At 31.0% G+C, this 14,605-nt stretch overlaps 1 protein-coding gene across 2 annotated transcripts in view; it reads right to left on the reverse strand.

The window, feature by feature from the left end:
• LOC119607949 (protein shank) overlaps positions 1–13,754 on the reverse strand; it is a 124,611-nt gene extending 110,857 nt beyond the window's left edge. For both annotated transcript variants that reach the window (XM_037962117.1, XM_037962116.1), the window contains exon 1: positions 13,121–13,754. In XM_037962117.1, coding sequence (XP_037818045.1) covers positions 13,121–13,294 — 174 coding nt within the window. In that variant the 5' untranslated portion in view covers positions 13,295–13,754. The remainder of the gene's footprint in view (positions 1–13,120) is intronic.
• Positions 13,755–14,605: the final 851 nt, after the last annotated feature.

Genomic DNA, 14,605 nt, shown 5'->3' on the forward strand with positions numbered 1-14,605 from the left:
AGAAAGAACAGAACTAGAACAGAACTAGAACAGAACTAGAACAGAACTAGAACAGAACTAGAACAGAACTAGAACAGAACTAGAACAGAACTAGAACAGAACTAGAACAGAACTAGAACAGAACTAGAACAGAACTAGAACAGAACTAGAACAGAACTAGAACTAGAACAGAACTAGAACAGAACTAGAACAGAACTAGAACAGAACTAGAACAGAACTAGAACAGAACTAGAACAGAACTAGAACAGAACTAGAACAGAATTAGAACAGAACTAGAACTGAACGCGAACTGAACTAGAACTGAACAACAATAGAACTAGAACTGGAACAGAATTGTAGTTTCTACAAAAAAAAAACTTTCTTCATTTATGTATGTTTACATATTGATAAAGTTGTGTTCGCTATATGAACTTTATCTTTTTGTTTATATTTTCTAATAATAATTCAATCAATCGTACGATTAAATCAACATGATATCGGAGCAATAAACTTTATTAACACACATATTTAGTAGTTTTTTACTACCGCTAGCCTTTTTATATTCACTCACCTCCCCCTACTCTCCTCTCAAGAAATTTAATTAACAGCAACACTTTCTGTTAGAAGTACAAAGAAACTTTAATTAAGAAACACACACACACGGCAGTGGAATGTGGAGTAAAGAACAAAAAAAAATCAAATAATAATAATTAGAAAAAAAGACTGTCTAGAATAATTGTTAATAAATCTCTATTAGTAACAACGGCAGCTCTAGTTCAATCAGTCATTGCTGAAGAGTTTAGAAAATGTCTGAGAAAAGTATTGATAGATAAAAGTGCCATAGAAAGATACATAAATAATTTTATATGAAAGTAATTGTTGAGCACACAATTCCTAGAAATTCCTAGAGATATTTATGTCGGGTCGTATGAATGACAGAATAAATTAGTTTGTATTAAATGTTATTATTTGTTATTCGACTATTGTACATGAATATTTTTCCCAAGACCTACATCAACGAAGAGAAGAACTTTATAATAAAAGAGCATTAGTTCTAGTTCTGTCTAGTTCTTTCTAGTTCTGTTCTAGTTCTGTTCTAGTTCTGGTTAGTCGTTCCTAGTTCTGTTCTAGTTCTGTTCTAGTTCTGTTCTAGTTCTGTTCTAGTTTCTGTTCTAGTTCTGTTCTAGTTCTGTTCTGTTCTGTTCTGTTCTGTTCTGTTCTGTTCTGTTCTAGTTCTGTTCTGTTCTAGTTTTCTGTTCTAGTTCTGTTCTAGTCTGTTCTAGTTCTGTTCTAGTTCTGTTCTAGTTCGTGTTCTAGTTCTGTTCTAGTTCTGATCTAGTTCTATTCTACTTCTGTTCTAGTTCTGTTCTAGTTCTGTTCTAGTTCTCTGTTCTAAGTTCTGTTCTAGTTCTGTTTCTAGTTCTGTTCGTTCTAGTTCTGTTCTAGTTCTGTTCTAGTTCTGTTTGTAGTTCTGTTCTAGTTCTGTTCTAGTTCTTGTTCTAGTTCTGTTCTAGTTTCTGTTCTAGTTCGTTCTAGTTCTGTTCTAGTTCTGTTCTAGTCTGTTCTAGTTCTGTTCTAGTTCTGTTAGTTCTGTTCTAGTTCTGTTCTAGTTCTGTTCTAGTTCTGTTCTAGTTCTGTTCTAGTTCTGTTCTAGTTCTGTTCTAGTTCTGTTCTAGTTCTGTTCTAGTTCTGTTCTAGTTCTGTTCTAGTTCTGTTCTAGTTCTGTTCTAGTTCTGTTCTAGTTCTGTTCTAGTTCTGTTCTAGTTCTGTTCTAGTTCTGTTCTAGTTCTGTTCTAGTTCTGTTCTAGTTCTGTTCTAGTTCTGTTCTAGTTCTGTTCTAGTTCTGTTCTAGTTCTGTTCTAGTTCTGTTCTAGTTCTGTTCTAGTTCTGTTCTAGTTCTGTTCTAGTTATGTTCTAGTTCTGTTCTGTTCTGTTCTGTTCTGTTCTGTTCTGTTCTAGTTCTGTTCTGTTCTGTTCTGTTCTGTTCTAGTTCTGTTCTAGTTCTGTTCTAGTTCTGTTCTAGTTCTGTTCTAGTTCTGTTCTTAGTCTGTCTGTTCTAGTTCTGTTCTAGTTCTGTTCTGTTCTGTTCTGTTCTAGTTTCTAGTTCAGTTCTGTTCTGTTCTAGTTCTGTTATAGTTCTGTTTCTAGTTCTGTTCTAATTCTGTTCTAGTTAGGTTCTAGTTCTGTTCTAGTTATGTTCTAGTTATGTTCTAGTTCTGTTCTAGTTCCGTTCTAGTTCTGTTCTAGTTCTGTTCTAGTTCTATTCTAGTTCTATTCTAGTTCTGTTCTAGTTCTGTTCTAGTTTCTGTTCTAAGTTCTGTTCTAGTTCTGTTCTAGTTCGGTACTAGTTCTGTTCTAGTTCTCTTCTAGTTTTTTTTTCAAGTCTGTTCTAGTTCAAGATGAGCTAAATCAGAAAGACAATATTTTTTCCATCTTCTTTACAAAATTGCAAATGTATAAAAATTTTATAAAAAATTCCCAAGATTCACAATAATGCATTTAAATCTTTTTAATAATTTAGAAATAATAATAAACATTTTCTTCACCCCAGCCTTCTTTTACAGAACATTTACTTTCTTTTTCTTATAGATTTATCTATAACAAACATTTCTTTTACTTTTTTTATTCAATTAAATTTCTATTTACTGTTATTTTTAGTATTTAATTAAACTGTAATTGAAAACGTGATTTGTTGCTAATCATATAGAAATTTATATTAAAAAGAAATAAACTCTTGTAATGCTGCTGGATAACAGAAATAAAGAAAAAACATAAAGATTTATAGGAAAATTAATCTCTTGTTTAAAGAAAAGATACAAATGCACTTGAAAAGATACAAATATATAAATTAACCGTATAATGAATAAATACAAGATATGAAAAGAAAGATATAAAATAAATGTCTTAGAATGAAAGCAAAATTTAATTATAACATACAAAAAATATAGAAGAAAATATTCAGATATTATCTTGAATATGCAAGCAATTATAACGCAAACTTGACTTGGAAAACAAATTTAAACTTCACACTTAATTTCTAGATTAATTAAACATAAACTTGATTTAGACAATTTTCCATACTCATAGATAATTTTGTAATTAATCACAATATCTTTATAGCCTGCTTTGCTTCCCCCCCCAAAAAAACATATTTAAATTAAGCCATTATCTATCACTTTTTGTCTAACGAAATGTTACCTGTTTTTACCGGTTTTCTAAAGTTTCTTAATGGATTGTTTGTAAAATTTATTTTGTAATTCTGATAAATCGTAAGTTTTTTTCTGAAACTATCAACTGCTACTTAATGCAGTTCAACCAATAATATTTAATTGGAATTTAATTACATGTAGAAAAAATGTAAAAATTTGAATTATAATCTTTACATTGGAAATGCAAAAAACAAACTAACAAGTTTTTGATTAACCCCACACTTTAAAATTAGCATTTCTGTTTGGTTAATTGTTTAACACACGTTTTCACAAAGGTAGAGTTGAGGAAAGATAGACAGAAAAGAGAATTTCGTTAAGTTATCATAAGTGACACGAAATAGTAGGGGCATTCACTTAAAATTTTTCGTACAAAAAAAAAACAAATATCGAATAATTCAAGTCTTAGTTTAGTCTAGTCTATAGTCTAGTCTATAGTCTAGTCTATAGTCTAGTCTATAGTCTAGTCAGTAGTCTAGTCTATAGTCTAGTCTATAGTCTAGTCTATAGTCTAGTCTATAGTCTAGTCTATAGTCTAGTCTATAGTCTAGTCTATAGTCTAGTCCATAGTCTAGTCTATAGTCTAGTCTATAGCCTAGTCTATAGTCTAGTCTATAGTCTAGTCTATAGTCTAGTCTATATTCTAGTCCATAGTCTAGTCTATAGTCTAGTCTATAATCTAGTCTATAGTCTAGTCTATAGTCTAGTCTATAGTCTAGTCTATAGTGTAGTCTATAGTCTAGTCTATAGTCTAGTCTATAGTCTAGTCTATAGTCTAGTCTATAGTCTAGTCTATAGTCTAGTCTATAGTCCAGTCTATAGTCTAGTCTTTAGTGTAGTCTATAGTCTATAGTCTAGTCTAGTCTATAGTCTAGTCTATAGTCTAGTCTATAGTCTAGTCTATAGTCTAGTCTATAGTCTAGTCTATAGTCTAGTCTATAGTCTAGTCTATAGTCTAGTCTATAGTCTAGTCTATAGTCTAGTCTATAGTCTAGTCTAGTCAGTCTATAGTCTAGTCTATAGTCTAGTCTATAGTCTAGTCTATAGTCTAGTCTATAGTCTAGTCTATAGTCTAGTCTATAGTCTAGTCTATAGTCTAGTCTATAGTCTAGTCTATAGTCTAGTCTACAGTCTAGTCTATAGTCTAATCTATAGTCTAGTCTATAGTCTAGTCTATAGTCTAGTCTATAGTAGTCTATAGTCTAGTCTATAGTCTAGTCTATAGTCTAGTCTATAGTCTAGTCTATAGTCTAGTCTATAGTCTAGTCTATAGTTTCTATAGTCTAGTCTATAGTCTAGTCTATAGTCTAGTCTATAGTCTAGTCTATAGTAGTCTATAGTCTAGTCTATAGTCTAGTCTATAGTCTAGTCTATAGTCTAGTCTATAGTCTAGTCTATAGTCTAGTCTATAGTCTAGTCTATAGTCTAGTCTATAGTCTAGTCTATAGTCTAGTCTATAGTCTAGTCTATAGTCTAGTCTATAGACTAGTCTATAGTCTAGTCTATAGTCTAGTCTATAGTCTAGTCTATAGTCTAGTCTATAGTCTAGTCTATAGTCTAGTCCATAGTCTAGTCTATAGTCTAGTCTATAGTCTAGTCTATAGTCTAGTCTATAGTCTAGTCTATAGTCTAGTCTATAGTCTAGTCCATAGTCTAGTCTATAGTCTAGTCTATAGTCTAGTCTATAGTCTAGTCTATAGTCTAGTCTATAGTCTAGTCTATAGTCTAGTCTATAGTCTAGTCTATAGTGTAGTCTATAGTCTAGTCTATAGTCTAGTCTATAGTCCAGTCTATAGTCTAGTCTTTAGTGTAGTCTATAGTCTATAGTCTAGTCTAGTCTATAGTCTAGTCTATAGTCTAGTCTATAGTCTAGTCTATAGTCTAGTCTATAGTCTAGTCTATAGTCTAGTCTATAGTCTAGTCTATAGTGTAGTCTATAGTCTAGTCTATAGTCTAGTCTATAGTCCAGTCTATAGTCTAGTCTTTAGTGTAGTCTATAGTCTATAGTCTAGTCTAGTCTATAGTCTAGTCTATAGTCTAGTCTATAGTCTAGTCTATAGTCTAGTCTATAGTCTAGTCTATAGTCTAGTCTATAGTCTAGTCTATAGTCTAGTCTTAGTCTAGTCTATAGTCTAGTCTATAGTCTAGTCTATAGTCTAGTCTATAGTCTAGTCTATAGTCTAGTCTATAGTCTAGTCTTAGAGTCTATAGTCTAGTCTATAGTCTAGTCTATAGTCTAGTCTATAGTCTAGTCTATAGTCTAGTCTATAGTCTAGTCTATAGTCTAGTCTATAGTCTAGTCTATAGTCTAGTCTATAGTCTAGTCTATAGTGTAGTCTATAGTCTAGTCTATAGTCTAGTCTATAGTCTAGTCTATAGTCTAGTCTATATAGTCTAAAGTCTAGTCTATAGTCTAGTCTATAGTCTAGTCTATAGTCTAGTCTATAGTCTAGTCTATAGTCTAGTCTATAGTGTAGTCTATAGTCTAGTCTATAGTCTAGTCTATAGTGTAATCTATAGTCTAGTCTATAGTGTAGTCTATAGTCTAGTCTGTAGTCTAGTCTATAGTCTAGTCTATAGTCTAGTCTATAGTCTAGTCTATAGTCTAGTCTATAGTCTAGTCTATAGTCTAGTCTATAGTCTAGTCTATAGACTAGTCTATAGTCTAGTCTATAGTCTAGTCTATAGTCTAGCCTATAGTCTAGTCTATAGACTAGTCTATAGTCTAGTCTATAGTCTAGCCTATAGTCTAGTCTATAGTCTAGTGTATAGTCTAGTCTATAGTCTAGTCTATAGTCTAGTCTATAGTCTAGTCTATAGCGTAGTCTATAGTGTAGTCTATAGTGTAGTCTATAGTCTAGTCTATAGTCTAGTCTATAGTGTAGTCTATAGTCTAGTCTATAGTCTAGTCTATAGTGTAGTCTATAGTGTAGTCTATAGTCAGTCTATATTCTAGTCTATAGTCTAGTCTATAGTCTAGTCTATAGTCTAGTCTATAGTCTAGCCTATAGCCTAGTCTATAATCTAGTCTATAGTCTAGTCTATAGTCTAGTCTATAGTCTAGTCTATAATCTAGTCTATAGTCTAGTCTATAGTCTAGTCTATAGTCTAGTTTATAGTCTAGTCTATAGTCTAGTCTACAGTCTAGTCTATAGTCTAGTCTATAGTCTAGTCTATAGTCTAGTCTATAGTCTAGTCTATAGTCTAGTCTATAGACTAGTCTATAGTCTAGTCTATAGTCTAGTCTATAGTCTAGTCTATAGTCTAGTCTATAGTCTAGTCTATAGTCTAGTCTATAGTCTAGTCTATAGTCTAGTCTATAGTCTAGTCTATAGTCTAGTCTATAGTCTAGTCTATAGTCTAGTCTATAGTCTAGTCTATAGTCTAGTCTATAGTCTAGTCTATAGTCTAGTCTATAGTCTAGTCTATAGTCTAGTCTATAGTCTAGTCTATAGTCTGTCATAGTCTAGTCTATAGTCTAGTCTATAGTATAGTCTAGTCTATAGTCTAGTCTATAGTCTAGTCTATAGTCTAGTCTATAGTCTAGTCTATAGTCTGTCTATATAGTCTATAGTCTAGTCTATAGTCTAGTCTATAGTCTAGTCTATAGTCTAGTCTATAGTCTAGTCTATAATCTAGTCTATAGTCTAGTCTATAGTAGTCTATAGTCTAGTCTAGTCTAGTCTATAGTCTAGTCTATAGTCTAGTCTATAGTTAGTCTATAGTCTAGTCTATAGTCTAGTCTATAGTCTAGTCTATAGTCTAGTCTATAGTCTAGTCTATAGTCTAGTCTATAGTCTAGTCTATAGTCTAGTCTAGTCTATAGTCTAGTCTAGTCTATAGTCTAGTCTATAGTCTAGTCTATAGTCTAGTCTATAGTCTAGTCTATAGTCTAGTCTATAGTGTAGTCTATAGTCTAGTCTATAGTGTAGTCTATAGTCTAGTCTATAGTCTAGTCTATAGTCTAGTCTAGTCTAGTCTATAGTCTAGTCTATAGTCTAGTCTATAGTCTAGTCTATAGTCTAGTCTATAGTCTAGTCTATAGTCTAGTCTATAGTCTAGTCTATAGTCTAGTCTATAGTCTAGTCTATAGTCTAGTCTATAGTCTAGTCTATAGTCTAGTCTATAGTCTAGTCTATAGCCTAGTCTATAGTCTAGTCTATAGTCTAGTCTATAGTCTAGTCTATAGTCTAGTCTATAGTCTAGTCTATAGTCTAGTCTATAGTCTAGTCTATAGTCTAGTCTATAGTCTAGTCTATAGTCTAGTCTATAGTCTAGTCTATAGTCTAGTCTATAGTCTAGTCTATAGTCTAGTCTATAGTCTAGTCTATAAGTCTAGGCCTAGTCCTAGTCTAAGTCTAGTCTATAGTCTAGTCTATCGTCTAGTCTATAGTCTAGTCTATAGTCTAGTCTATAGTCTTAGCCTATAGTCTAGTCTATAGTCTAGTCTATAGTCTAGTCTATAGTCTAGTCTATAGTATAGTCTATAGGTCTAATCTATAGTCTAGTCTATAGTCTAGTCTATAGTCTAATCTATAGTCTATGTCTATAGTCTAATCTATAGTCTAGTCTATAGTCTAATCTATAGTCTAGTCTATAGTCTAATCTATAGTCTTGTCTATAGTCTAGACTATAGTCTAGTCTGTAGTGTAGTTTATAGTCTAGTCTATAGTCTAGTGTATAGTCCTTGTCTATAGTCAGGTCTACAGTTAGTCTTTAGGTCTAGTCTATGGTCTCGTATATAGTCTAGTGTGAAGACTCCTAATAATTCCCTAAGACCACTCATGCAGCAGCCAATAAACTACCAACCCAACGGAAGTTAAATATAAGTTACTTAAAAGCAACCCACACCACATTCGCGCTAGCTTGACACAAAAGCACTAGACAGCCTTCCAGCCAGCAGACTGACGGACAATAAAGTAGTCAGAGTACAAACAACAATATTGAATATTAAAATAGATCAAATGAGGTATGTGAATGACAATTGAACGTCTAAATGATTGATTGATTGTTCGATTGAAATCTAAAACTACTGATACTAGTTATAAGTTAGCTTGCTGCCATTAAAATTTAAATTATGAAAGAGAGTGATCAAGCATAGAGGAGATTTATAATGTATTGGGCCAGATTTTTAATACTGAAGAGAATTATGGGGTCTAGATAACCTTGATATTGTAAAATATTACTGTATTCAAAAATAAATTGGTTTTTTAATTATTTGTATTTTTAGCTAAGGCGCTTATCATCGGGTTTGTTATCAGTTATATTGTTATCGTAGTTATTGTTGCAAAGACGAATCTCTTGGGTTACTAACTGATAACTTATTTAGTTTAATAAAGATTTTTTGTGTGAATATTTCTAAAATTGTTTAAAAAAATTGATTGAAAAAAATCAATTTTATTTTATTAAAAGGCGGGCGCTAATGTTCACGTTTACATTATTGTGGCAACATTGTGTTAAACATGATTTTTAACAATTTAAAACTATTAATTTTTTATTCTTTTTTTTCATCTCCATTGGTGTTCATTCGAACGCCAATTTTCTGTGTTGAGGAAGAAAAAAACACGTTTAAACAATTAAATTAAAATTACACACCACTGACTACTGCAAATAATAAAACAAATGTTTTTTAAATTAGTTGGAATATTTTTGCAACATTTTTTTTTTGTTTGTTTTTGGTTTTGCCACCGTTTTCGGACAATTTGTTAAAGAATTTAATTTAAGAAGAAAAAAAATCCGCAAATAGAATTTATTTTTCATACCCAATGAAAAAAAAACTCGCTTGTCTCTAAGAACCGGTATAGCGTTAAACGCCAACACGATTTTCAAAAACTATTTCAAAATTACAACAATTTGTACAAAATCAAATCATACCACCCACAAACAACATTAATTTGAGTGAAAAAACAATACTGAGACATTAAGAGCAAAAAAGTAAATTAAAAAAGAATTTAACGAAAATGTAAACAGCGCACCAATGGAACCACTTGAGAATGTGAAGTAAATCAGAAAAAAAACTTAAATAACAAATCAGCAACAAAAACTTGATTATGAAGAAAAAAAATGGTATTAAATATTGTCGGCAAAAGATCAATGATTTAAGGTTCACAAAACAACAAATTGAACATTTAATGAAATGTAAACTAGAGCAAAAATTCGAAATCAAAGAGATTTTGAAAAAAAGATAAAGTAAGCTTGACTGTGACTTGACTATGACTTAACTATGACTTAAAAATGACTTAACTATGACTTAACTATGACTTGACTATGACTTGACTATGACTTGACTATGACTTGACTATGACTTGGACTATGGATCAGACTATAAATTAGACTACAGACTTGACTGTAAACTACACTATAGACTAGACTATAGACTAGACTATAGACAAGACTATAGACTAGACTATAGACTAGACTATAGACTAGACTATAGACTAGACTATAGACTAGACTATAGACTAGACTATAGACTAGACTATAGACTAGACTATAGACTAGACTATAGACTAGACTATAGACTAGACTATAGACTAGACTATAGACTAGACTATAGACTAGACTATAGACTAGACTATAGACTAGACTATAGACTAGACTATAGACTAGACTATAGACTAGACCATAGACTATACTATAGACTAAACTATAGACAAGACTGTAGACTAGACTATGGACTAGACTATGGACTAGACTATGGACTAGACTAAAGACCAGACTATAGACTATACTAAGTATAGACTATACTATAGACTAGACTAGACTATAGACTAGACAATAGACTAGACTATATACTAGACTACTAGACTAGACTATAGACTAGACTATAGACTAGACTATAGACTAGACTATAGACTAGACTATAGACTAGACTATAGACTAGACTATAGACTAGACTATAGACTAGACTATAGACTAGACTATAGACTAGACTATAGACTAGACTATAGACTAGACTATTGACTAGACTATAGACTAGACTATAGGTTACACTATAGACTAGAGTATAGACTAGACAATAGACTAGACTATATACTAGACTATAGACTAGACTATAGACTAGACTATAGGCTAGACTATAGAATACACTATAGACTAGAGTATAGACTAGACAATAGACTAGACTATATACTAGACTATAGACTAGACTATAGAATAGACTATAGACTAGACTATGGACTAGACTATAGGTTAGACTATAGACTATAGACTACACTATAGACTAGACTATAGACTACACTATAGACTAGACTATAGACTAGACTAGACTAGACTAGACTAGACTATAGACTACACTATAGACTAGACATAGACTAGACTATAGACTAGACTATGGACTAGACTATAGACTAGACTATAGACTAGACTATAGACTAGACTATAGACTAGACTATAGACTAGACTATAGACTAGACTATAGACTAGACTATAGACTAGACTATGGACTAGACTATAGACTAGACTATAGACTAGACTATAGACTAGACTATAGACTAGACTATAGACTAGACTATAGACTAGACTATAGACTAGACTATAGACTAGACTATAGACTATACTATAGACTATACTATAGACTAGACTATAGACTATACTATAGACTATACTATAGACTAGACTATAGATTGGACTATAGACTAGACTATAGATTAGACTATAGACTAGACTATGGACTAGACTATAGACTAGACTATAGACTAACCTATAGACTAGACTATAGTCTAGACTATAGACTAGACTATAGACTAGACTATAAACTAGACTATAGACTAGACTATAGACTAGACTATAGACTAGACTATAGACTAGACTAGACTAGACTATAGACTTGACCTATAGACTAGACTATAGACTAGACTATAGACTAGACTATAGACTAGACTATAGACTAGACTATAGACTAGACTATAGACTAGACTATAGACTAGACTATAGAGTAGACTATAGACTAGACTATAGACTAGACTATAGACTATACTATAGACTAGACTATAGACTAGACTATAGACTAGACTATAGACTAGACTAAAGACTAGACTATAGACTAGACTAAAGACTAGACTATAGTCTAGTCTATAATCTAGGCTATAGACTAAACTAGAGGCTAAACTATAGACCTAGAACTATATATAGACTAGGGTATGTTTACCTTTACTTTGTTTTATTTATTTTACAGTTTCACAAGACTATATGCATTAATACTAAATGAACTATTTTAAAAACAAAATAATAAATATTTAAAATTTCTTAAATTCTAATAAACTCTCCCATAAATATCTAAAATTCTAAAATATTTATGTAATGTAGTTAATACCCCCGCGGTGCGTATTATCTTTATTAATTTATTGAGTGAATGATTGATAAGATTATATATTTTATACGCATATAACTAAATTGATAATTGTAAAGCATTGTATATCTGAAAGGTGTATAATTTTACTAAGTGTTTGAGTGACTACTCAAACGAAATTAATTTATGCGTTTGTTATTGTAAAAGATTAATTTAAGCTGTCATAGGCATTTCTGTGATAGATTGAATATAAACAATTGAGCAAAGGACAATGATGGTTGGTTTAGAAATTGATTATAAGACATTGCTAAGTCATAGTTAGGACATAGTGTAGTTATAGAGAAGTCAAAGTGTAGTTATAATGTAGTCATAGTGTAGTTATAGTCTAGTCATAGTGTAGTCATAGTGCAGTCATAGTGTAGTTTTAGTGTAGTTATAGTCTAGTCATGGTGTAGTCATAGTGTAGCTATAATGTAGCTTTAGTGTAGTTATAGTGTAGTTATAGTGTAGTCATAGAGTAGTCATAGTGTAGTCCACAGTCTAATCATAGTCAGTCATAGTCTAGTATAGTCTAGTTATAGTTCGTAGTCTAGTAGTCTAGTCCTTAGTCTAGTCATAGTCTAGTCATAGTCTAGTCATAGTCTAGTCCCCTAGTCTAGTCTAGTCTAAGTATAGTCCTAGGTCATAGTATCCTAGTCCATAGTCTAGTCATAGTCTAGTCATAGTCTAGTCATAGTCTAGTCATAGTCTAGTCATAGTCTAGTCATAGTCTAGTCATAGTCTAGTCATAGTCTAGTCATAGTCTAGTCATAGTCTAGTCATAGTCTGTCATAGTCTAGTCCTAGTCTAGTCATAGTCTAGTCATAGTCTAGTCAATAGTCTAGTCATAGTCAGCTAGTCAATAGTCCTAGTCATAGTCTAGTCATAGTCTAGTCATAGTCTAGTCATAGTCTAGTCATAGTCTAGTCATAGTCTAGTCATAGTCTAGTCATAGTCTAGTCATAGTCATAGTCTAGTCATAGTCTAGTCATAGTCTAGTCATAGTCTAGTCATAGTCTAGTCATAGTCTAGTCATAGTCTAGTCATAGTCTAGTCATAGTCTAGTCATAGTCTAATAATCTTTTTAGACCTTTCTAGTTTTTAGCAATTTTGGTTGGTATTTCACAATATTTTTTAATTTATAGTTTTTTTTTTGTAACAAATATTTAAATATTGATAAAAACAAAATAATTTTTACAAATGCTAGAACTTAAAAAACTAATAATCATTAAAATGACATCACTCTATATACACTGGGCATTCAATGATGTGGAATTTTATAAAAATTTTACAGGAAATTAAAACTAGAAACTAAAAAAAAACAATAAACGCTATTTATTTAATGGTTTAAATGACTTTCTCTAATGGAAAACGATAAATGTTACATACAGTGGGTAATAAAATATAAAAATCCGTTTCTAGTCAAAGTTTAAATATGAAATGTATAAAAAAAAAAATGACTTCAATTTTAAAATAAAAAAATATATATAAACAAAATGCAATCATAAATTATAAATCATATAATTCTCTAGATAATTACACACTAAATCTATACACTACTGTTTTAATTAAATAATTTAATTTCATTTCATTTATATTCACTCACCTTTGGTAATGAGGCTAATACTTGTTGTTTAACATCCCAGACCAATTTATCGGAGGGAAATTGCAGACATTTGTAGACATTTAATTCGGGCACATGTATGCGCACCAGTAGCCAGCCATCCCGTGGTTCTGGCGGTGGTTCATCATCAAATCCCGGCCCTGAACTGTTGTCCATGTTGGCCGGGTTTTGTTTGACTTTGGGTGTGGGTGGGTGATACGACGTAATTTTGAATGTTTTTTATATTTTAAACGATTTATTTCAAATATAGAAATTTTTCAATAAAAAAAAAGAAAAAGTTTCTTAATCACAAAATTCTTTCTTTTTTTTAGCTTTTTTACTTATAAATCTAGAAATTTGAAAAAGAAAAATTAAATTAAAACAAATTGTTTATGATTCTTAATTTCTTTTTTTTTTTTTTTGTTCGTAATGAGGTGCGAAGTTTTTATAAACAACTACACTATTTTCTCTCTTAATGTACTTTGTTTAAATGTTTTAGTTAATTTTGTATTTTTTTGTTTTAGCTTTTCATTATCTAAATATTTGCTTTATTAATTAGATTAAAATAACCGAATATTTTGTTTCGTGTTTTTAATTTTCTTATTTTATAGCTGTTGCAGAAACGCATGCCATTTGTTTTCGTAGTGTAACATTTTTAATGTTTATATTAAGTCCAATTATTCCGCAACTTCCCATTAGAAATTCAGGCTGCAAATAGAGAAAAGAACGAAAAAAGAACACAAATTAATGTTGTTTTAACAAATTACTTAAATAAATAATAAATTTTATGCCATCAAACACTTAAACAAATATTTTAAACTTAATACATTTATATACAAATGATTTTTGTTCTCTATTTATTAAGTAAATTAATCTTAATTAATAAATAGTAATTAAACAGTTGTGAGTTTTTAGCTTTGTGTAAAGAAGAAAACATTATTAAATTGTTGCGAAAACAATATTAAGAGAAAAGTAAATAAATTAACTTTGAAATTAATAACATTCATACGCTCTAGGGACTTTAAAATATAAATTAGATTTTGTAATAAATAAATCTAATTAAGTGATTTAAGAACTATAAAAGAATTTTAACAAAGAAGTTTTAGTATGGAGAAAAGGTAGACTAGACTTAACTGACCATAGACTAGACTATAGACTAACTATGACTAGACTATAGACTAGACTATAGACTAGACTATAGACTAGACTATAGACTAACTATAGACTAGACTATAGACTAGACTAGACTATAGACCTAAGACTAGACTATATACAGACATATCGATAACTAGACTAGACTAGACTAGACTATAGACTAGACTATAGACTAGACGATAGACTAGACTATAGACTAGACTATAGACTAGACTATAGACTAGACTATAGACTAGACTATAGACTAGACTATAGACTAGACTATAGACTAGACTATAGACTAGACTATAGACTAGACTATAGACTAGACTATAGACTAGACTATAGACTAGA

The sequence above is a fragment of the Lucilia sericata genome, unplaced genomic scaffold, assembly GCF_015586225.1.
Source record: "Lucilia sericata isolate MDLA Ls3-8-SP2 unplaced genomic scaffold, ASM1558622v1 Contig000767F_arrow, whole genome shotgun sequence".
Lineage (NCBI taxonomy): Eukaryota > Metazoa > Arthropoda > Insecta > Diptera > Calliphoridae > Lucilia > Lucilia sericata.